The sequence below is a fragment of the Octopus sinensis genome, linkage group LG10 (genome assembly GCF_006345805.1).
Source record: "Octopus sinensis linkage group LG10, ASM634580v1, whole genome shotgun sequence".
Lineage (NCBI taxonomy): Eukaryota > Metazoa > Mollusca > Cephalopoda > Octopoda > Octopodidae > Octopus > Octopus sinensis.
This window is the reverse complement of record NC_043006.1, coordinates 6,294,495-6,319,402: the sequence shown is the minus strand read 5'-3', so window position 1 is coordinate 6,319,402 and position 24,908 is coordinate 6,294,495. Positions and strand designations below refer to the sequence as shown.

Genomic DNA, 24,908 nt, shown 5'->3' with positions numbered 1-24,908 from the left:
AATTTCATATAATTTTTTAAATAAACAGGGCGGGGTGTAACTATATCGTAAACAACACAATTAAGGTCGTATTTCCATATTCAAAGTTAACAAAAGATAATTATGAGACAAAGGAAAAAAATGGTCTGAGTTTTAGTTTTATTCCGACCTTCCCAGAGGTTGCTGTGGTGCACCTGAGCACTGTATACAATAATTTCATTATTAATTATTAAATTTCATCTCCTTTTCCCCGGACCAAATCGTATCCCGGTATTTTTATCGAAGGGGGAAATAAATAACGTCACACCGGTAAAAGGTCACATGTGTAAAGCAATTCTTGTTTTCGTTTAGAATCGAAAAAAAGGAAGAATTTTTGTTTCTCTTTTGCGAATCTCTGCCACAAAAGAAAGCAACCAAAAGGAAATATCCTTAACCTTCACGAAAGAACATTTGTTCCGGGTGGATGGATTTGGAGACTGTTGGCAGCTTTCGAAAGATGGAGACAGAGAAAGGTGAAACTTGTTTAACCATTTAACCTTTTGCTGTTTACCAGAATCTCTTCTAAAAGACTTCAGCCAAGCATCGACAGTTTGTCATTCTCTATTCTTTGGGGGTTTCTACTCCTCACCTAAATGTCTAACGATGCCTGGCTTCAAAGGGGTGTTTCCCTATTTCCATGTTCCTACCTGAAGCTTTCTCTTATCTTATATTATTCATTTAGGCTTTCCTCTGAGAAAGGAAGAATATAATGATTCAACATCACTTATACTCAAGTGTTATCATTATATCTTTAACCCTAACTGCAGTTATAACGTCATATATAGACATATACGCATGTATATACCATGTATGTTGAAGATTTTAATCGTGTCCTTTAAACCGCTATAATAATAATGAAATTATTGTATACAGTGTTCAGGTGCACCACAACTTGTCAGAAAGTGCATATAAAGTACATGCAGTAATGTAGAAATGTCTGGAAAGTGAACAATGTATGAGTCAGATACATGCTTGTGTGTGTATGGAGGGGAGAAAATCAGGTGTAGTGTTGGCGAATCTCAGGAAGCATGGAAGTTTTGAAGGAATCCAGTGCTCCGACAACTAACAACTGATGCCGGCAGTTTGTTCCACGCTTCAGCAACTCTTAGCGTGAAAAAATGTTTCCAAAACTCATGGGAGCTGCGCTGTTTTCTGACTTTGTAAACATGTCCATGGGTGTTGGACAGATGGAGTTTGAAAAGGTGCTCAGTGTTATTGTTTGTAAGATGGTTAATAATTTTGTGGGTGTCTGCCAAGTCAGCTGCCAGACGTCGGAGTTTCAATGTGTCCATGCCCAGGGAAGTAAGGCGTTCAGAATATGGCAAATGCCTGATGGAGGGTATTCTCTTGGTTGCACATCGCTGAACGGCTTCCAGACAATATCCTGGGCAAGATAGGGGCTCCAGACTGGTGATGCAAATTCCAGGTGAGGTTACACCATAGCTATATAAAGCTGCAGATAGATAGCCGGAGAGCGGCTCACAAAGGATTTGGTGAGTGATGCCAAGACACCCTCAGCCTTCTTGACAATTTATTTAGGCTTTTCTCTGAGAAAGGAAGAATATAATGATTCAACCTCACTTATACTCAAGTGTTATCATTATATCTAAAACCCTAACTGCAGTTATAACGTCATATATAGACATATACGCATGTACATACCATGTATGTTGAATATTTGAATCGTGTCCTTTGAACCGCTATAAGAAACATAAATCAAAGATTACAGAAATGCATATTTATCTATACTCAGTTGAAAAATTAACGTGAAGAGAAACATTTCTTTTTAATTGTTTTTATTATATAAATATAACATTTTATATTTATTTACAATAAGAAAGATACTTTAGTCGTGAAGAAAAACGACTTTAAATTCCTTGGCTAATTTCTTCTTTCTAATACGTTAACCAACAAATCAAAATAGATTTGTGATTAACTTGGACATGGCACAAACATTTACCGATGGGCTCCAAAAGATGAAACAATAGAAAAAAGACGAAAATGATGTTTCTTCGTCATTTTGCCAATTCGCGCCACATTTCAAAATGGCTAAAATGGCTATTGCTACATATTATCCATTATAGTAATATTTGTCTGTTGAAATCCGTTTTAAGGCGGTCAATAGTTTAATTAAAGATGTGTCTATACATGTGTATATATATATATATATATAATATATATATATACATGTGTATACATTACACACATATATATATGTATACACATGTATATATATATATATATATACACACATGTGTATACATTACACACATATATATATGTATACACATGTATGTATATATATATATACACATGTGTATACATTACACACATATATATATATATATGTATACACATATATATATATATATATATATATATATATATATATACATACATACATGTATAGACAGACACATCTTTAATTAAACTATTGACCGCCTTAAAACGGATTTCAACAGACAAATATATTTATTGTATGTGTGTATAAGTAGTTATATACTTATATTATCCATTATAATGGATAATATAAGTATATAACTACTTATACACACATACAATAAATATAGACACACACACACATTAGTCAGACATATACACACACTGCAAGAATATATTTATTTATAAAGTTCAAACAGAACATGGAATGAAATGTATTTATTTATAAACTTTAAACTGAACTTCAATTGTTTTATAAACCTAACAGCGTGGTGGTACGTAAATTAACGAAGGTATAAACCTGACGACGGAAATACACGAAGTTGACTACTTTCACTTCTGACAACTAAAAGCATGACAGTGCCTTTTTTTTTTCGTTATGTTATTAAGCTTTCAACAGCTCAAAATATTTTTATATTGCTAGAAAGTGCAGCTAAAATTTTCTTTCCTAAAGTTTCTTCTTCAGCGTTCTTCTTGTTTCAACTTTTAAATATTTGTTAATAATTCAACTATCAAGTTGCAGATAAAGAATTTTCTTAGTATAAAAATTCCAATTCAACTTCTTTAAAATTTAAAATGTTGCTGATCCATTCGTGTAATTCACATATTTGGTGTGATATTTCTACAGGTTTTTCGAGACCATTTGTGCCTGAAAAGCATAGAAAAAATGTTTTTTCTAGCTTACATAATTTATCTCATTCAGGTATAGAAGCTTCATTAAAGTTGATATCAAGTCGTTTTGTTTGGCCTGGTATGAATAAAGATATTCGTTCATGGGTCAAGTCATGTATGCAGTGTCAAAAATCAAAAGTACAGTGTCTTACAAAATGATATTCAAAGAAACAAATCTAATGTTAATGGAATGTGTAATTTTAATCTTTTTATTTCAGTGAGAGAGCATTCTGCCATATCCATCCAACATTGTGTTCAAGAACAAATTAATGCCATAGCCCTTAATAAAGATGCTAATCAGGTTGTTATTGCAGGACGTCAAGGTAGGAAAAATTCTTTCATTTCTATTTGGAGGATGATATTCTCATTGTATTACAAATATTTCACATGTTTTTCAATTAAGCTCACACTTCAGCTTTTGTACAGTGGAATGGCGTGATCGTTACCAGCATCGCCTTACTGGCACCTGCGCCGGTGGCATGTGTAAAAGATTCGAGCGAGGTCGTTGCCAGTACCGCCTGACAGGCCCCTGTGCCGGTGACAAGTAAAAGCACCCACTACACTCTCAGAGTGGTTGGCATTAGGAAGGGCATCCAGCTGTAGAAACTCTGCCAGATCAAAATTGAAGCCTGGTGCAGCCATCTGGTTCGCCGGTCCTCAGTCAAGATCGTCCAACCCATGCTAGCATGGAAAGCAGACATTAAACGATGATGATGATGAATACTATTAAATAAGAATTGGTTTGTTGGTTATAGGTGAAGGCATGTCTATATGGTTAAGAATTTCATTCCCCACACATAGCTTAATCCCACAGTACAGCATCTTGGGCAAGTATCTTCTGTAATTTTGGGCTGATCAAAGCCTTGAGAGTGGATTTCATAGATGAAAACTGAAAGAAATCTGTCCTGATCGATCAGTCATCACTATTATCCTTTTAGCATCTGCTTGTTCATGCTTACATGGGTCAGATAGAATGTGTTGGGGCAGATTTTTTTGCAACTAGATGTCCTTCCAATCACCAACTCTTACCTGTTTCAAAATAAGTTAATATTTCCCAATGGTTGGGCATGTTTTCATGGAATATTGTAAATGGAGGACAGCACTTGTATGACAGTGACACTCATTTCACAACTGTTACACAATGGGAAGACAAGGACGGACACACACGCGCGCGCGCGACAAGCTTCTTTCAGATTTTGTCTACTGTCCACCTGCACAGCTTTGGTTGATCCTGAAGAAGACATTTGCCCAAAATACTATACAATAGACTGAACTTGAAATCACGGAGTTTGTAAACAAATTTCTTAACCACACTGAAGATAGCTTTTGTGTGCCACAGATGCACAGGGGCAATAAACACTAGAGATGCTCAGAAAATGGATTCCATCACATGCCAGGGGGAGAAACTAGAAGTAGTTGATAGCTTCTGCTACCTTGGTGACCAAGTCTGTAGTTGGGGTGGATGCTCAGAGAGCATTGCCATGAGAATAGCCTGGGCAAAGTTCAGAAAGCTCCTGCCTCTACTGATGACAAAGGGTCTCTCGCTCAGAGTGAAAGGTAGATTGTACAATGCATGAGTGCAAACTGCCATGCTTCATGGCAGTGAAACATAGGCTGGGACTGCAGAGGATATGCATAGGCTCGAAAGAAAGGAAGCTAGCATGATCTGCTGGATGTGTAATGTCAGTGTGCACACACAGCAGTGTAAGCACTCTGAGAGAAATGTTGGACATAAGAAGCATCAGATGTGGCATGCAAGAGAGATAACTGCGCTGGTATGGTCATGTGCTGCATATGGATGAGGAGAGCTGTGTGAAGAAGTGTCACTCCCTAACAGTGGAAGGAACCTGTGAAAGAGGGGGACCCAGGAAGACATGGGTTGAGGTGGTGAAGCATGACTTTCGAACGTTGGGCCTCACCGAGGCAATGACGAAAGACCGAGACCTCTGGAGATATGCTGTGATTAAGAAGACCCGGTAAGTAAAGTGAGATCACAGCCGTAGTCTATACCAGTGTTGCATAACCAGCCCATTTAAAAACTACCTTTGAATTGTCGGGTGGCACGATGTGCTTGAGGAGACCTACTGACTCTAGTAAAATCAAAATCAAAAATCAAATCACAATCAAATGAAAATTCTAGTTGTGGCCGATGCCAGTGCTGCCTGACTGGCTCCCATACTAGTGGAAAGCAATAAGCACCATTCATGCGTTGGTTGTTGCCAGTGCCACCTGATTGGTTCCCTGTGCCGGTGACATGTAAAAAGCACCATCCAAACGTGGTTGATGTCCTCCACCACCCCAACTGGCTCCTGTGCCGGTAGCACATAAAAAGCATCATCCAAACATGACCGATGCCAGTGCCACCTACTGGCTCCTGTGCCAGTGGCACATAAAAAGCACCCACTACCCTCTTGGCATGGTTGGCGTTAGGAAGGGCGTCCAGCTGTAGAAACATTGCCAGATCAGATTGAAGCCTGGTGAGGCCTTCTAGCTTGCTAGTCCCCAGTCAAACAATCCAACCCATGCCAACATAGAAAATGGACGTTAAACGATGATGATGACTGACTTGATTAAGAAAATCTTTTATTGAAAACTTTCATTTCATAAAGAAGTTAATTTACTTATAGTTTCTGTCTTTTAATGTCTATTCATTTTATTTTGTAATTTTTTTTCTTTAAATTGAAGTATTCAAAATATTTTCAATTGGAGAAGAGAATTTTGAAGAAAAGGCCAACTTTCGAGTTGGTAAGAACATCACCTTAAACTACAGTGCTGCAGACGTTACCTGGAATCATAATGAAGGCAAGTATTTTGCAACTGTTTTGCTCAGAAACTTCAAATATTGCTAAAACACAATCAGTCAGTGACAACTAATATTGATTACTGGAAAAAATCATGTAATTTACGTACTTTTTTCGCAAAAATAAAAACAAACTTTAGGGGATGCGTAATTTACACGAGTGGATTGTTTTCAGAATTTTTTTAGAATTTAAAAATTTTTGTTGACAAAAGACGTACAAAATGTAAACATTTGTACCGGAAGTTGATTCATTTAATGGGCTTAAATATAAGGAAGTTGACTGCTATTTATGTTGGACGATATAATGCATGCTTTTTTTGTATAAATTTACTAAAACCATTAAATGGTTAACTACTTTTTGAAGTCTGACATATATGCTGGTAATCACGGTCTGGGCCATATTTTACATATTTTACTTGGTTGAGTAAAGTGTCATCCAAGCTGGTGTTTATTGGCAATTAAACTTAATTTGCAACCCCTGTGTGTACTTATCAGCTTTGTTTTTGTTGATAATTCTTAACTTTTCCTGTGTACGCACGTCTGTGAGTATATGTGAGAGAGAAAGGGAAGCACACATGGATATATGCATATATATGTAAATATGAAAATGGAACAAAACGGCAATAGAAAGCATTAAAACATTTGGACAGATAGGTGATACAAAAGTGGGCAAGAGAAACTACAATTAGGACAGGTAAAAATAAATGGGTCATTCTCGGCTTTCTTTCATCAGTCAAGTCCCAGAAGTCGACCATTTCGGGCAGTTACACATGAGATGGTTCGATCTGGTTGCCCCCCCCCCTCCCAAAGTCTAAGCTAAGAGCATTACACCTCTTTGTAAGAAAGCTAGTGAATGTATATGGCAAAAAAACAAAAAAAAAACCGAAGAACTTGGTACACAATTACGAATACAAACAACAAGAAATATAGACACGTGTATGTGTGTGTATATATAATGTTAAAAAATGTAAAAAGGCAAACAATGCAAATAGATTTTAAAAAGTAAGTTACCTGGTAATCTTTGGTCTTATATGTATCCAATATTTCGGGACATCAAGCTCTTTCTTCAGGGTTAAAAAGGAACTGTCCTTGGTTAGATGTTTTTTGTCAGAGATAAAATAATTCAATGATTATATTTGAATTTTCAAGCGTTTCTCTTCTTAGTTTTTGTTAGTGACGTCAATTATTAACTTATCGCTCCACAAATCAATTTTCATCACCTCTTTTCTAATGTGTAACAAATGTTCCTCTGTGTATGTCATGTTATGTATTGCATGCCTAGCTCCAATCTATTATTTATTTGTGGGTTTAATTTATAGATAATCAAAGCTTCCTTAATTCTTAAGCCTCCAAGATTTCTATCATTGGCTTCAATAGTAACTTTAATTTGTTTGTTGGTATTTTTACATTTATCAATGTGTTTATCAATGCGCGTGTCAAGGTGTTCTTTAATGTGAGATGCAAAGTTTGAGTTGTGCTGCCTATATAAAACGCCTTACATTTGTTGCATTCTATTCGATATACTACATTTGTCCACTTGCACATAACTATTGTGAATAGGACAGTTAATGAGCATTGATTGTAATATACCAAATAGAATGCAACAAATGTATGGCGTTTTATATAGGCAACACAACACGAACTTTGCATACTCGTTTATCATTGTTCTGGATTTACAAGTGCAGAGTTGTAGCATTCTTTATTTTCTTATATCTCTTAAAGTTATTTCTCTTGAACAGTTTAATTCTTACATTTATACACAGCCTTTGAATTGAAATGGTTGGATTATTTGATCAACATCCAAATACCTTCACCTTTCCTTCTTGAAATTTAGTCTTGAAGGCCTTCTCCATTATTACAAATTTAAGCAAGGCAATGGGTTGGCAGAATTGTCAGCATGCTGGGGAAAATTCTTAGCTGCATTTCGTTCATCCTTACATTCTGTCTTTAAATGTCACCCGAGGTCAACTATGCCTTTTGTTCCTCTTGAGGTTGATAAAATAAGCACCAGTTGAACACTGGTGTTGATATAATCGACTTACTCCCCTCCTCTGAGCTTGCTCGCCTTATACCAAAATTTGAAACCATTATTACAGATTTAAGCAGTATGTTGTATTCAAAGAACACCAATGTTTCTTGGATTCAGATTTTTGTTCATGGCCGATGCCGGTGGCACGTAAAAAGCACCATCCGAATCGTGGCCAATGCCAGTGCTGCCTCGACTGGCTTCCGTGCCGGTGGCACGTAAAATGCACCAATCTGACCGTAGCCAATGCTAGCCTCGCCTGGCACGTAAAAAGCACCCATTACACTCACGGAGTGGTTGGCATTAGGAAGGGCATCCAGCTGTAGAAACACTGCCAGATAAGACTAGAGCCTGGTGCAGCCTTCTGGCTTCCCAGATCCCTGTTGTACCGTCCAACCCATGCTAGCATGGAAAGCGGACGCTAAACGATGATGATGATGATGATGATTTCCCTTTGTGGATGTTCAAATTGAAATTTCATTGAAAATATTGGATTAGAACTCAAACAATTCTTTGTATGTTTGCAGCTTTTCTCAGTGTAACACAAGCAAGTCAAAAGCAAGTAACTATGCAATTGTTTTAAAGTATAATTTTTGCAATCATAGCTCCCCTCCTACACCAATAAACCAGTTCTGTTCTGGCCTTTTGTTTCTTATTTTAACCTCTAAAAACAAAGTGTTTCAAATATTTTTACAAAATGAAACAAATTCAGTTGAAATCCTACAACTATAAAGGAATTAAAACAGCTGCAATTTTTGATTATGTATGCTTCTAATTAATAGAAACTAACAGAAAATAGTTGAACTGTATAAGAATATTCTTAAGGCGGCGAGCTGACAGAAACGTTAGCACGCCGAGCGAAATGCGTAGCCATATCTCGTCTACTGTTACATTCTGAGTTCAAATTCCGCCGAGGTCGACTTTGCCTTTCATCCTCTCAGGGTCTATTAAATAAGTACCAGTTGCACACTGGGGTCGATATAATCGATTTAATCGTTTGTCCTTGTTTAGCCCCCTTGTGGGTAGTAAAGAAATAAATATTAGGTTTTTCCCAGTCTGTTTCTTGGTAATACAAGAATTGATCAATATATTCTCTTTTCTCAGAAAACAAGATAGCTTCCGCGGCAACCAATAGTTCTGTTGTAGTTTGGGATTTACAGAAATCCTCCCGTTCTAAGCTCTGTAAGTGTTGACTTTTTCCTTATTTTCTTATCTTACTTTCTTACAAAAGTTAATAATCTTAAGACTAAAGCATCACTAAAAATATTTCATGCAGTAAAAATCAGTTGGAAACAACATCAATCAGCTTTTTATCTCTTTATAATTAATTAATCTATATATATAAAGCTGAAGTTGTCCATGTATGGCAGGTTTGGTAGCCTTCAACTAACACTATCTCCCCCAAGTACACTTGCGGCGCAAGTTGACCAAAATTGAGAGTATGATAGAAGAAGGCTTGCTCTTCATTCCGTAAAAGAAAAAATTAAAATCGGACCATGTTAACACCAAAAATTATTTACATCACAAAAGTGCTTTTTTTCTATGAAAATCCTTATTTTTTGTGATTTTTTTTGACTGCTGTGTCGCCATTTTTCGGTGTATTTCAACCAGAAAAATGTTCACTTAAAGAGAATGACAAGCTATATAATGCAAAGTTTTTACTTTTCAAAAATTCTAATTCTAAAGTGTCGAAATGAACCTGGGCAACGCCAGGCGATACTGCTAGTAACAAATAAATTTCTATATATTCTTTTAATAAAATACATTAATATTTTCAAAAGAGTTTTATGTTGTATACATTCACCACGATTAATCGTTCTCCTTACAGATCATGTTTATATGTCACACAAGAGAACTGTTCACAGAGTTACTTTTCATAACAAAGAACCTTCCCTTCTCCTCAGTGGTTCTCAAGATGGAGATATGAAAATATTCGTAAGGCCATTACCGCTTCTTCACCTGTTTATCCGAATCATTTCACACACCATTGAAAATGCATGTAATATGATAATTGATTATAAAATTACATCCATGTAAATTCAATAATTTTCTATAATTATTTTAGAGGCCTTCTCCATGCAATAATCATTTCAGAACCTTTTTCCTTCATTCAACTGAATTTCATCTCTGATTATATATTTCTGCTTTATCTATACCAAGGATTTTTATTATCTTTATAGGACATCAGACGGAAAGATGTGAGCACAACATTTTCAGCCAAAGAAAGTGTTCGTGATGTTCAGTTTTGTCCACAGAGTTCGGGATATTTCCGCTTTGCTGCCGGATTGGAAAATGGCATTGTTCAGGTCATTAAAAGTTTTGTTTTTTTTTCTTACACTTTGCTTTGATTCTTGATTATTGCAAACAGTTGAGAAATTTACTTTTCCAATAGAATAGGTTACTAACTAGTCTATTATAGTCCATGGAAATCATGCTTGAAGCAGACATTAAGCACAACACTCCCACCCACCACTCATCAGATTCTCTCAAACCATTCACTCTGTACCAGCATAGAAAATAGATGCTAAATGATGATGATGGCAGCAGTGGCAATAATAACAATATTGTATTTTTAAAATGAGTTATTTATACTGAGAGCGGCCATCTGGCCTCCGTGCCAGTGGCACGTAAAAGGGCACCATTCGAGCGTGATCGTTACCAACGTCGCCTTACTGGCACCTGTGCCGGTGACATGTGTAAAAAGATTCAAGCGAGGTCGTCGCCAGTACCACTTGACTGGCCCCTGTGCCGGTGGCATGTAAAAAAGCACCCACTACACTCTCAGAGTGGTTGGCGTTAGGAAGGGCATCCAGCTGTAGAAACTCTGCCAGATCAAGATTGAAGCCTGGTGCAGCCATCTGGTTCACCAGCCCTCTGTCAAAATCGTCCAACCCATGCTAGCATGGAAAGCGGACGTTAAACGATGATGATGATTTGTTTGCTGACTGTTTTCCCTTATCTTAGATGTCTGTCGTCTCACATTGACAGCATTTCATTCAATTGTCTGCAATTATCTTCAGTTGACATTCTTGTCTATTTCTAAACTTGACTAAATTTTGATCTTTAATTCCTGACCACTGGATCTGTTGCTCAACATTTTTGTTACCAACCTCACTGAGACCACCCTCTTGTCCTTTGATACAAATTTCTTGTTTTGAAGTGAACTTTTGTTAAAAGTGTCCATCAAAAGATTATGTTAATTTATGTTCCAAACTGCAGCCTAATTGTGACAAAGTTGTCTTGCTAAATTCTCCATTATTTTCAAACTTAAATGAAGCAAAGACAATGTATTTCAGTATTTCAGCAGAAATTTGGTAACGGAAGCATTACAGTTTTTCTTTTTTTTCTTTCAAACAAATAGGAATGGGATATTCGACGTCCAGATCGTCCTGATAGAGAGATAACAGCTCATACAGGACCAGTGTTCACACTGGACTGGAACCCTATGGACAAAAACTGGCTTGCCACCGGTGGAAGAGATAGAGCTATAAAAGTAAGTAATGTTGTCTGATATTGTATGCTTTAAATGTTGGTTTTTCATCCTGTCAAAGGGTGGAGGAACTTGTATGAGTCAACTTTCAGCAGTGTGTATAAAGAGGGATTAACCTCAATGCTGAAAAATCCCAGAGTCAGTCATAGTGAAGTTATGGGGAGCAGTATGGAGGGTATGAAGTTGGGAATATTGATCTTCAGATTTTCATTTGACGAGTCAAGTACATCAACATCAAAAAATCAAATGGGAATTGTAGTTGTGATCCCTGTACCGGTGGCACGTAAAAAGCACCATCCGAACGTGGCCGATGCCAGCGCTGCCTTGACTGGCTTCCGTGCCGGTGGCACGTAAAAAGCACCAACTGATCGTGGCCGTTGCCAGCCTCCCCTGGCACCTGTGCCGGTGGCACGTAAAAAGCACCCACTACACTCAGTGGTTGGAGTTAGGAAGGGCATCCAGCTCTAGAAACACTGCCAGATCAGACTGGAGCCTGGTGCAGCCTCCTGGCTTTCCAGACCTCGGTTGAACTGTCCAATCCATGCTAGCATGGAAAACGGACGTTAAACAATGATGATGATGATATGATCTTCATTTGGTGAAACTACAAGACAGTGTGGACAGAAGACCCTCTTCAGTTAACATTCAATGCAATTAGTGAATTATTTCCAGTTGATGGAACTGGTGGTTCATTAAGTCACTTCAACTACTTGAAAATTAATATGGAGTTCTGGCACTTCATAGTTAGTTTTTCATCTTGTCAAAGGGTGGGGGAACCTGTACAAGTTAATGGCCTTTCAGTAGTGTGTATAAAGAGGAGTTAACCTCACTGATGAAAATTCCCGGAGCCAGAGTCATGGTGAGCAGCATGGCAATTTGAAGTTGGACATATTGATCTTCAGTTGAAGACCCAATTCAAGGTAAATAAGAACTTGTAAGTAAATGTTAGTTGGTTCAGTATTCAGGTCGACTTTTCTCTGCCTTGCTTTCATGTATCAAATATTGCATTTATTTTTCACTTTCTGAGCAGATTATTTATTGACCTGAAAAACCCCACCACTTAAAATCTCAGAGTACTTCTGGTTAACTTCTTCAGTGATGTTTTCTCTTGTAGCAAGATAATTAGATATTCTACCTGCATGCATTTACCTGGTGCTGTATGTCAGCACCAGGTAAATATATGTTATTCAAGTAACATCACTGCATCACAAAAGAAATTGTATTGAAGGCCTTGCAATGAGAGAGATTCTACACTGTTGTCATCCCTTGTATATCTCTATATATAAATGGCAAAATGTGTGTGTGTGTGTCCTTTATACAAATCCACAATTTTTCAGTTAGAGGGCTCGCACTTTCTATGGTCATTCAAAACCATCTAAGGGTGGTCATGCACATCTTTACATTTCCACAGTCACCCTGCAAAACCATTAAAATATCAATAGAAGTGACTTTTCTATCCAAAACCCAATCTAAATGCCCGAAACTTGATACGCCAATTGAATGCCAGCTGGCTGTATGTGATTGGTTGGAGATTTGGACAGTAGTTGCATGTATGTGCGCACGCACACAGCTGTATATGCATGCACTAGCACTATGATCTGGCAACGCCGGGTCATAGTGCTAGTAGTGTTTTAAAAGTCTACCTCTCAATTGTATTAAAAGTCACCAAGACTCAGTCTCATTTATGTTACTTCAGTACACATAGTCCGTTGTTTTGTACAGTGGCAATATGAACCATTGTTATTCCTTATCTTGAGAGCAACCTGGAGCCAAATATTTATGACATAAAGTTAGAATTGTTACTCTATAGAGAAAATATCTATTATAGAGAGAACATCTGAACCCATTTGCAGAATATATTAGACAGTAAGTATTGTTGTGAACATCTTTAAACATTTCATTATATAATTGTAGTTGAAAAAATTAGAGCAGATAGCTCAAAGATAAAAGTTGTGGCTATGAATGTGGTGTTGAGATGTATTGGAGTTGCAGATATCCATGCAACCTTTTTGATGATAAGGAAAGAACATCTTTCAATAAAAGTTTTTAAATTTGTTTTATGAGATGTTTTTTGTCTGATATATATATTTATGTGTTTGTTTTCCAAATCAGGTGTGGGATATGCCTACAAAGAAACTCGTTCACGTTGTACATACCATGGCCTCAGTAGCTAGGTGTAAGTGGCGACCTGACTACAAATATCTTATAGCTAGCAGTTCCCTCCTTGTGGATTTTGCTGTCAATATTTGGGACATTCGTCGACCGTACATTCCCCTGGCTGCCTTTAACAGACACAAAGATGTGGCTTCTGGTATGTAGATCAATACATTTTCACTATTATTTTCATTTCATTTTTTATAAATAATGTATTTATAAATGAAATTATTGTATACACTGCTCAGGTGCGCCACAACTTGTCAAAAGTGCATATAAAGCATATGCAGTAATGTACAAATGTCTGGAAAGCGAACAGTGTATGAGTCAGATACATGCTTGTGTGTGTGTATGGAGGGGAGAAAATCAGGTGTAGTAGTGTTGGCGAATCTCAGGAAGCATGGAAGTTTTGAAGGATGCAGTGCTCCAACACCTAACAACTGATGCCGGCAGTTTGTTCCATACTTCAGCAACACTTAACTTGAAAAAATGTTTCCGAAAGTCATGGGAGCTGACTTTGTAAACATGTCCACGGGTGTTAGACAGGTGGAGTTTGAAAAGGTGCTCAGAGTTATTGTTGCTAAGATGGTTAATAATTTTATGGGTGTCCGCCAAGTCAGCTGTCAGACGTCGGAGTTCCAGTGTATCCATGCCCAGGGAAGTAAGGTGTTCAGAATATGGCAAATGCCTGATGGAGGGTATTCTCTTGGTGTATGTGTTTCTAATAAAGAAATTTAAGAACAGTGTAATTTTAAAGTTATATCTTAAGAATAGATTTTAAAAAAAACAACACTTTCAGACATTTTGTATAAAAACTGTGTATAAAAATACAGTTGCTCACAAATGTATTTTTTTTTAATAGTTTTATTATGAATATTGAACTTACTCTTGTCGTCATTTGATTTCAGGTATTCAGTGGAGAAACAGTCCCAACATCCTCCTCAGCTGTGGTCGTGATGGCTATTTGTGCCAAAATATTTTTAAAGAGGCTCAACGCCCACTTGAACACATTAATCGTGTTGGAGTGAACATAAGTAAAAACGGTGATGTAGCTCAGGCTGTGTGTGAACATTTGTTGAAACCATATCGAGATCAAATGTCGGAAATACACGAACCTACCAATCAGTTCTACTGTAAGTATTCTATTAGTTCTTTTTAAAGTTTCCTGAGATAGGTGTCTCCAGTTTTGTTTAGTCGAAAACGAGTAATTATCAAACTGACGTAGAGCAGAGATCATCATCGTTTAACGTCCGCTTTCCAATGCTAGCATGGGCTGGACGATTTTGACTGAGGGCTGGCGAACCAGACGGCTGCACCAGGCTCCAGTCTTGATCTGGCAGAGTTTCTACAGCTGGATGCCCTTCCTAATGCCAACCACTCCGAGAGTGTAGTAGGTGCTTTTACATGCCACCGGCACAGGGGCCAGTCAGGCGGTACTGGCAATGACCTCGCTCGAATCTTTTTACACATGCCACCGGCACAGGTGCCAGTAAGGCGACGCTGGTAACGATCACGCTCGAATGGTGCCTTTTATGTGCCACTGGCACGGAAATCCATTGTAACAAACCATAAAATCAGTTTTGTAGATAAGAGTCTAACAGCCATATTAAGTTATTGATAGTGTTTTTATCAATCCACAATGAATTATAGCTAATTAGTTATCACTGCTGAAATTGTTTATTAGTTAATGATTCTTATAAAAAGAGAATCCTAACACCAACCACTTTGCAGACTGGAGTCGGTGCTTTTTACGTGGCACTAAGCACAGGCAAGGTTAGTTGTACCAACACTGGCAGGGTCACCAAGTAACTCACAAGACAAGGAATTATGAGAGGGGCAGGGGCATTTGAGGAGGGGAACTCATGTAAGAATGAAGGGTTAGAGGGTGATAAAGTGCACACCTGTTTCTCTCCCCTTTCTCTTGGCTGGGTAACCATATACCTCCTCTATAACAAGACACCTGTTTCTACATCTCTGTCTCTCGGTCACACTCTAATATCTTTCATCATCTGACCCAAGATCACCTCCTCTATTGCCCTGTCCCCTCTCAAAATTCCTTGTCTTGCAGGTTGTGCTGGTGCTATGTAAAAGGCATCCAGTTCACACTGTGAAATGGTTGGCATTTGGAAGGGCATCCAGCTATAAAAACTATGCCAAAACTGACCTCACCTGTGCTGGTGCCATGTAAAAGCACTCAGTGTGTGTGGAGGTACATGGCCTAGTGGTTAGAGCAGCAGACTCGTGGTCGAGGGATCGTGGGTTTGAATCCCAGACCGGGCAATGTGTGTGTTTATGAGCAAAACACCTAAGCTCAACGCAACTCCGGCAGAAGGTAATGGCGAAACTTCTGCTGACTCTTTCGCCACAACTTTCTCTCAATCTTTCCTCCTGCAACTTGCAGCTCACATGTGATGGACCGGCGTCCTGTCCAGGTGGGGAACCTATACATCACGGAGACCGGGAAGCCGGCCCTTATGAGCCAGGCATGGCTCAAGAAGGAACAAACGAAAGCACTCGGTCCACTCTACAGGGTGGTGTTAGGAAGGCCATCCAGCCATAAAAACGCTACCAAAGCGGGCACAGCAGCCTGGCATAGTCTTCTATCTGGCTGGCTCCTGTCAAAACGTCCAACCCATGCCAGCATGGAAGACAGACGTTAGATGATGATGAGGATGATGATACATATCAGGCGCAGGAGTGGCTGTGTGGTAAGTAGTTTGATTACCAACCACATGTTTCCGGGTTCAGTCCCACTGCGTGGCATCTTGGGCAAGTGTCTTCTGCTATAGCCCCGGGCAGACCAATGTCTTGTGAGTGGATTTGGTAGGCGGAAACTGAAAGCCTGTCGTATATATATATATATATATATATATATATATATATATATATTATATGTGTGTGTGTTTGTGTGTCTGTGTTTGTCCCCCTAGCATTGCTTGACAACCGATGCTGGTGTGTTCATGTCCCCGTCACTTAGCAGTTCGGCAAAAGAGACCGATAGAATAAGTACTGGGCTTACAAAGAATAAGTCCCGGGGTCGATTTGCTCGACTAAAGGCGGTGCTCCAGCATGGCCGCAGTCAAATGACTGAAACAAGTAAAAGAGTATATATAATATATTTATGGAAGCTCCGCTATAATGATGATGCACTCAACCATCTCAGTTTTTCAGATGAAATTGTTGCTGTTATTTCAATATTTAATGTAGGTATTTTTACTTTGTTTCAGTTGATGAAGCTTCTACCTCTTCGCCAAGTTCTGTCTGCCAAATTCTACAGACTGTTGAGCCTTACATGTGGGCCAAGAGCAACCTTTATTTATTTCTATCCGATTCTTCCCCAGTAAGTACTCTGACCATGTTTGCTCATTTCTGACACAATTACAAAGCTGTTGCTTTGTTGAAGTGCAGGTGTGGGCCGTGTGATTGGGAAACTAGCTGCCAACCACATGGTTTTGGGTTCAGTCCCACTGCATAGCACTTGTGCAAGTGTCTTCTACTATAGCCCTGCATTGACCAAAGCCATGTAAGTGGAATTGGTAGATGGAAACTGAAAGAAGCCTGTCATAATATATATATATAGATCCAGCATGGCCACAGCTTGTGAGCTGAAACTAGATAAAATATTAAAAATATATATATTAATATATATATACATATATATATATATATATGTACACACACACACACACATATATATTTCGTTTTGGGATTTGGCTTCCAAGATTCTTTATATTTTAAGGAAAAAAAAGAAAAAAGTGGAAATTTTACCGGTGAGTGTGTTATATTATAAGGCACAAAAAGAAAACGACTCTCCCCAGACACAACAGAATATATATATAGTATTCAATATGCAAAAAAGGGTGAAATATAATTAATTTAATAAAATTAATAAATTTCACCTAGTAGTTTTATCGGTATGGAGAAGACCATATTTGGTAAGGATTATATTAATTATAATAAAGGGTTAATTGCAACAAGTTGCTCAAAACCACATGCCGAAAATATTAGAAATAGCAGCCAAATTGATCACTATTTCTCCTACTAATAAAAAAGTCTCCACAAACAAACAGAATTTGTAACCTGTATATGGTAAAAAGAAAGAAAATAACGAAATCCCAGCCTATGGATTAATTATAGGCAAATCGTTTCTGGATTAGAACCAAAGGCTCATTTCCTTGTCAATATAATATTTTCTATAAGTCTAGAAATTTGGCTGCTATTTCTAATATTTTCGGCATGTGGTTTTGAGCAACTTGTTGCAATTAACCCTTTATTATAATTAATATATATATAGAAGTATGTGTGTGTATGTATGTGTGTACCCTTGTCATGTCAGTATGTGATGGTTGTGCATGAGCATCACCATCCTACAAGTGTCTCAACATGGGGGAAATATCATCTTGCTTGGAAGCAAGTAAGAAAATCTGCCTCAATAAATTCCATCCGACCCATGCAAGCTTGGAAAAGTGGATGTTAAAATGATAATGGCCACAACTATTATTATTGGTTTTATAAAAGAATTAAGGCAGTGAGCTGGCAGAACTGTTAGCACACTGGACAAAATGCCACTAAGCATTCTGAGTTCAAATTCTACCAGGGTCAGTTTTGTCTTTCATCTCTTTGGGGTCAGTTAAATAAGTTTTAGTTGAACACTTGGGTTGATGTAATCAATTTGTCCCCTCCCTGAAATTGCTGGCCTTGTGCCAAAATTTGAAACCATTGTTAAGGCAGGGAGCTGACACAATTTTAGCTCAGTCAAAATACCTAGTGACATTTCTTCCAAATCTTCCTGAATTCAAATTACCTCTGCTTTTCAACCTTTCAGGGTCAGTAAAATAAGACCCCATTTGAGCATTGGGGTTGATGTAATCAATTAGCCCCAAATTTCAGGGCTTCTACCTATAGCAGAAAGAATTATTATTCTTTATGATTGACTAGTTTTTGGTTTATTTCTATTATTTACTAAATTAAGTCCAGCTGAACATTGTATACAATAAGCTTATTATTAGTGTTATTATCTCACCTTTTCTCATTTTCATATTATCTCTTACTCTTTTACTTGTTTCAGTCATTTGACTGCGGCCATGCTGGAGCACCGCCTTTAGTCGAGCAAATCGACCCCAGGACTTATTCTTTGGAAGCCCAGTACTTATTCTATCGGCCTCTTTTGCCGAACCGCTAAGTGACAGGGACGTAAACACACCAGCATCGGTTGTCAAGCAATGCTAGGGGGACAAACACAGACACACATACATACATATATATATATATATACATATATACGACAGGCTTCTTTCAGTTTCCGTCTACCAAATCCACTCACAAGGCATTGGTTGGCCCGAGGCTATAGCAGAAGACACTTGCCCAAGATGCCATGCAGTGGGACTGAACCCGGAACCATGTGGTTGGTAAGCAAGCTACTTACCACACAGCCACTCCGTCTTACCATTCCCAGTTAATGAACAAAATTGAGCATTAACTCTCTGCCTTTCTTGTAATTATGTAATTATACTTTAACTCATTAATATTACTAATTAAGTGTACCCATATTCTTTTCAGGATCTTTCTATGGACTGGTTTATTAATACTGCTAATATGTACAAACTTAATGGTAAATCTTTTGAAGAAATCTGTGACCATAATGCTTCCGTTGCTCAAAGACTAAATAGAAAACAGGTAAATATCTTATTTCTAATTTTGATAAGAGTATTTTGTAGTTGTTGGTTGGTGAGAGTTGTTCCATATCATTCTTTATATTATTTCTATGAAATTGCTAACCCTGTCTCTGTATGTACACTATACACAGAAAACAAATAATCTTTATCCATTCTCGTGCCATGTGTACATCATCATCGTTTAACGTCCATTTTCCATGCTAGCATGGGTTCGACGACTTTGACTGAGGGCTGGCAAACCAGGTGGCTGCACCAGACTCCAATCTTGATATGGCAGAGTTTCTACAGCTGGATGCCCTTCCTAACGCCAACCACTCCGAGAGTGTTGTGGGTGCTTTTTACATGCCACGGCATGGGGGCCAGTCAGGCAGTACTGGCAATGACCTCGCTCGGATCTTTTTACACATGCCACCGGCACAGGTGCCAGTAAGGCGACATTGGTAACAATCACACTCGAATGATGCCCTTTTACGTGCCACAGCACGGAAGCTAGTTGGCTTCTCTGGCAACAATCACGCTTGGATGGTGCCCTTGGCACCCTACTAGCACAGGCACAAGTGCCAGTAAGGTAACGCTGGTAACGATCACACTCGAATGGTGCCCTTTTATGTACCACTGGCATGGAAGCCACTTAGCCGCTCTGTCAAACGATCACACTCATATGGTGCTCTTTGCATAGATAATCAGTACCTTAGCTTAGATCATGTTCGTAAAAGATCATCCCTGCCCTTATTTATAGCATGTGCCTAAATCATGTTGATGTCTTCTGTGTGTGTGTGTGTGTGTGTTTGTTTCGCTCCCATTTTTCCTAACAAGCATGGATTAGACAAATAATAGGCATTTTTTACAGCTGGATGCTTGCCCTTCCTGAAGCTAATTACTACCTGTTTTTCAAATAAAGAATCTCTTGTTCCTCATGGTTTTGAAGGCATCAAGTAAGCCAATGTTTTATTGGCAGAAGTGACAAGAGCAACACTTGAGTGTCAGAACATTTGCAAAAGCAACTGCTGATGTACACAAACACACACAATGTGCTTCTTTTCAGTTTCCATCTTCCAAATCCACTCACAAGGCTTTGATCTGCCTGAGGGGTGGGCCTCTAGCAGAAGTCACCTATCTATATCATACCCATATATATAAATGTGTGGGGAGAGTTCACAAAAAACACAAAAGACGAAGACAGGTGGTGTACAAAACAAACAGATGTATTAGTATAACACTCAGGAATAGGAAAAGTCTTTTACGTTTCGAGCCTACGCTCTTCTACAGAAAGGGACACAGAAAAAAACAAGGAGAGAAAAAAAATGTGTGTAGTGGCTAACGATCTATCATGGCAATATATGTATATATAGTGGGTTTGTGCCAGGGAAAAGTACTACTGATGCTATATTCCTGGTAAGGCAGCTGCAGGAGAAATACCTAGCCAAAGATAAGCCCCTGTACCTGGTTTTTGTTGACATGGAGAAAGCCTTCGACAGGGTCCCCCGATCCCTTATCTGGTGGGCAATGAGAAAACTAGGGATAGATGAATGGTTAGTGAGAGCTGTGCGGGCCATGTATAGGGAAGCCGCTAGTAGGGTGAGGGTTGGAAATGAGTACAGTGAAGAATTCCGGGTAGAGGTAGGGGTCCACCAGGGCTCAGTACTCAGCCCCCTCCTATTTATCATAGTCCTCCAGGCAATAACGGAGGAATTCAAGACAGGATGCCCTTGGGAGCTCCTCTATGCTGATGACCTTGCTCTAATTGCTGAGTCGCTATCAGAACTGGAGGAGAAGTTTCAGGTGTGGAAACAAGGATTAGAATCGAAGGGCCTCAGAGTCAATCTAGCTAAAACCAAAGTCGTAATCAGTAGGAAGGTAGACAAATCACAAACACCTTCAGGTAGATGGCCCTGCTCGATCTGTAGAAAAGGTGTAGGTAGAAACTCTATAAGATGCACCAAGTGTAAGCTATGGACACATAAGAGATGCAGCAATGTCAAAGGAAGGCTAACTAGGAAGATGGTTTTTGTATGTGGCAGATGCTCAGGAACAATAAACACTGAAAATGCTCTGAGACCAACTTCCGTCACTTTCCAGGGAGAAAAACTAGAAATAGTTGATAGTTTCCGTTACCTAGGTGACCAAGTCAGCAGCGGGGGTGGGTGTGCTGAAAGTGTAACTGCTAGAGTAAGAATAGCTTGGGCAAAGTTCAGAGAGCTCTTACCTCTGCTGGTGACAAAAGGCCTCTCGCACAGAGTGAAAGGCAGACTGTATGATGCGTGTGTACGAACAGCCATGCTACATGGCAGTGAAACATGGGCTGTGACTGCTGAGGATATGCGTAAGCTCGCTAGAAATGAAGCCAGTATGCTCCGATGGATGTGTAATGCTGGTACTCACACTCGGCAGAGTGTAAGTACCTTGAGAGAAAAGCTGGACCTAAGAAGCATCAGTTGTGGTGTGCAAGAGAGACGTTTGCGCTGGTATGGTCATGTGGCGAGAATGGATGAAGATAGTTGTGTGAAAAAGTGCCACACCCTAGCGGTTGAGGGAACCTGTGGAAGAGGCAGACCCAGGAAAACCTGGGACGAGGTGGTGAAGCACGACCTTCGAACTTTAGGTCTCACTGAGGAAATGACTAGAGACCGAGACCTCTGGAAGTGTGCTGTGCGCGAGAAGACCCGGCAGGACAAGTGAGTCCACAACCCGTGGCCTTCTACATGGGATGGAGCCAGCCTACGTATGCATACCTTCCCTTCTTGGGACACAAAACTCTACTTGTGAAGACGTGTTGAGGCAAGTGAGGATCAGAATCGAAATCGATCAATGGAAATTGCGGATGTGCTACCAGTGCCGGTGGCATGTCGAAACTCTTCTTGTGAAGACCCATTGAGGCAAGTGAGGATCAGAATCGAAATCGATCAATGGAAATCGATCAATGGAAATTGCAGATGTGTTACCAGTGCCGGTGGCATGTAAGAGAACTTTCCGTTTCGCGACCGTTGCCAGCACCGCCCCGTTTCGTGTCCGTTGCCAGCCTCGCCTGGCCCTCGTGCCGGTGGCACATAAAAAGCACCATCCGTTCGTGGCCGTTTGCCAGCTCTGTCTGGCACCAGTGCGGGTGGCACGTAAAAAGCACCCACTACACTCACGGAGTGGTTGGCGTTAGGAAGGGCATCCAGCCGTAGAAACACTGCCAGATTTGACTGGGCCTGATGAAGCCTTCTGGCTTCACAGACCCCAGTAGAACCGTCCAACCCATGCTGGCATGGAAAACGGACGCTAAATGATGATGATGATGATGATGTGTGTGTGTATGTATATATATATATATGGGGAGAGTTTACAAAAAAAAAACAAAGACGAAGACGGTTGTTGTAGAAAACAAACAGATGTATTAGTATAAAGCTCAGGAATAGAAAAAGTCTTTTACGTTTCGAGCCTACGCTCTTCTACAGAAAGGGACACAGAAAAAAACAAGGAGAGAAAAAAATGTGTGTAGTGGTGACACATATAAATGTGTGAGATGTCGATATTTCTGTGCTATATTAATATTCGTCTACTTGTAAATTATAAAGGTGCTAATAGTGATATTGAGTTATTTGGTCTTCTGCAGGTGTACCTTACTTGGATGATTTTAAAGACATTGTATTCCTGTACTTCTCCAAGTAACCTGACTCCACCATACCACTCCGGTCCAGGATATTCTGCCCTTAGTGATAAACCTGATATGGAGAAGAGTAAGTACTCATTAAATTCTTCCTAAATCTTCCTGAATTCAAATTACCTTTACCTTTCATCATTTCAGGGTCAGTAAAATAAGACCCCATTTGAGCATTGGGGTTGATGTAATCAATTAGCCCCAAATTTCAGGGCTTTTTACATTGTCTTTCATCACTATCATATTCGCTTTTCTATGCTTGCATGGGTTAGGTGGGTCTTTTCCAACATAGCATGCCAGCATTTGTCTTCTCTTTTGTCGGATTCAGCCTCCTAACATCAGCCATCACTATTCCTGCATCCATCCTGTTTGGTCTTTCTCTCCCCCAGTTTCCTTCATCATTGAGCTCCTGGTACCTTTTTTTTTTATCATCCATACACATCATTTATCCACACCAACAGTCATCTCTCACATCCTACCTTTGACCCCTCAGACACCCACTTTCTCTCTCTCAGCTCATTTATTTTATATAACATTTTATCCATGCACCCTAACATTACACATCCAGCAGCACATTGCTTGCTTCATTTATCTCCAGCCTTTGAACATCCTCAACATTCAGGACCCACATCTCATTGCCAGGCAGCATCACAGGTCATCCAAAAGCATCATACAATCTATCCTTCGCTGGTAACTTTCAGCTGTCCTCTCATATAGATTTGAAGTTTGAGGGCCTTCGTTAATCAGGTCTCCAAATATTGGAATTTTCTATATATAAACTAGGAAAAAAGGAGTATAAATATTTTCTAAGAAACTATGAAAATATACTGTCTCTAAAAGTGACAAACTAATACCATTCATTTGAAAAAGAACTTCCTACTTCATTGTTATATATTTATCATATATGTTATGTACATTTTCTTTCTCCCCCCCTCTCTCTCTCTCTCTATATATATATATATATATGTTGGCAAATGGAATAAGTATAAAAATGAACATTGTCAATTTAATTTTAAAAATTCCATATGTGGCTGAAGAGTGCTCTACATTTTAAAACTGATGTAATACTTACATTGTTTAATGAAATGAAGTAGCATGAAACGATTGTACTACACTACCTTTGGATATCCTTCTTGCTTATTTTAATTATAATCACCCCATTTGATTTATATGGATAATACCATACCAAATTCTGGTGCCTTTAACTTAAGTACCATATTCATCTGAATCGAAATTTTTGCTGAACTATCATCATCATCGTTTAACGTCCGTTTTCTGCGCTAGCACGGGTTGGACAGTTCGACCAGGAGCTGCACCAGGCTCCAGTCTGATCTAGCACTGTTTCTACAGCTGGATGCCCTTCCTAACGCCAACCACTCCACGAGTGTAGTGGGTGCTTTTTACGTGCCACCGGTACAGGTGCCAGGGGAATCTGGCATCGGCCACGATCAGTTGGTGCTTTTAACGTGCCACCGGCACGGAGCCAGTCAAGGCGGTGCTGGCATCGGCCACGTTCAGATGGTGCTTTTTATGTGTCACTGGCACAGAAGCCAGTCGAGGCGGTGCTGGTATCGGCCACGTTCGGAAGGGGCTTTTTATGTGCCACCAGCACAGGTATCACAACTACTATTTCCATTGATATTTATTTCAATGTTCATGTTCTTGCAGTCACAGCATATCTCCAGAGATCTCGGTCCTTCGTCATTGCCTCTGTGAAGCCCAACGCTTTGAGGTCATGCTTGACTACCTCATCCCATGTCTTCCTGGGTCTACCTCTCCCCCTGATACCTTCAACTGTTTGGGAGCGGCACTTCTTCACACATCTCTCCTCATCCATCAGCAGTACATGACCATACCATCGCAAGCGTTGCTCTTGCACACCACATCTGATGCTTCTTATGTCCAGCATTTCTCTCAGGGTGCTTACCCTCTGTCGTGTGCGCACACTGACATTACACATCCAGCGAATCATGCTAGCTTCATTTCTTTCA

The 24,908-nt window shown here is 39.4% G+C and overlaps 1 protein-coding gene across 1 annotated transcript in view; it reads left to right on the top strand.

Moving 5' to 3' along the window:
• Positions 1-265: 265 nt before the first annotated feature.
• The window catches only part of LOC115216443 (GATOR complex protein WDR24), a 36,355-nt gene continuing 11,712 nt past the window's right edge, over positions 266-24,908 (top strand). Inside the window, exons 1-12 of the mRNA XM_029785782.2 lie at positions 266-491; positions 3,348-3,452; positions 5,815-5,931; positions 9,060-9,137; positions 9,784-9,890; positions 10,136-10,261; positions 11,317-11,448; positions 13,558-13,756; positions 14,508-14,732; positions 16,827-16,939; positions 19,159-19,275; positions 22,873-22,996. Of these exons, the coding sequence (XP_029641642.1) occupies positions 443-491; positions 3,348-3,452; positions 5,815-5,931; positions 9,060-9,137; positions 9,784-9,890; positions 10,136-10,261; positions 11,317-11,448; positions 13,558-13,756; positions 14,508-14,732; positions 16,827-16,939; positions 19,159-19,275; positions 22,873-22,996 (1,492 nt within the window). The 5' untranslated portion in view covers positions 266-442. The remainder of the gene's footprint in view (positions 492-3,347; positions 3,453-5,814; positions 5,932-9,059; positions 9,138-9,783; positions 9,891-10,135; positions 10,262-11,316; positions 11,449-13,557; positions 13,757-14,507; positions 14,733-16,826; positions 16,940-19,158; positions 19,276-22,872; positions 22,997-24,908) is intronic.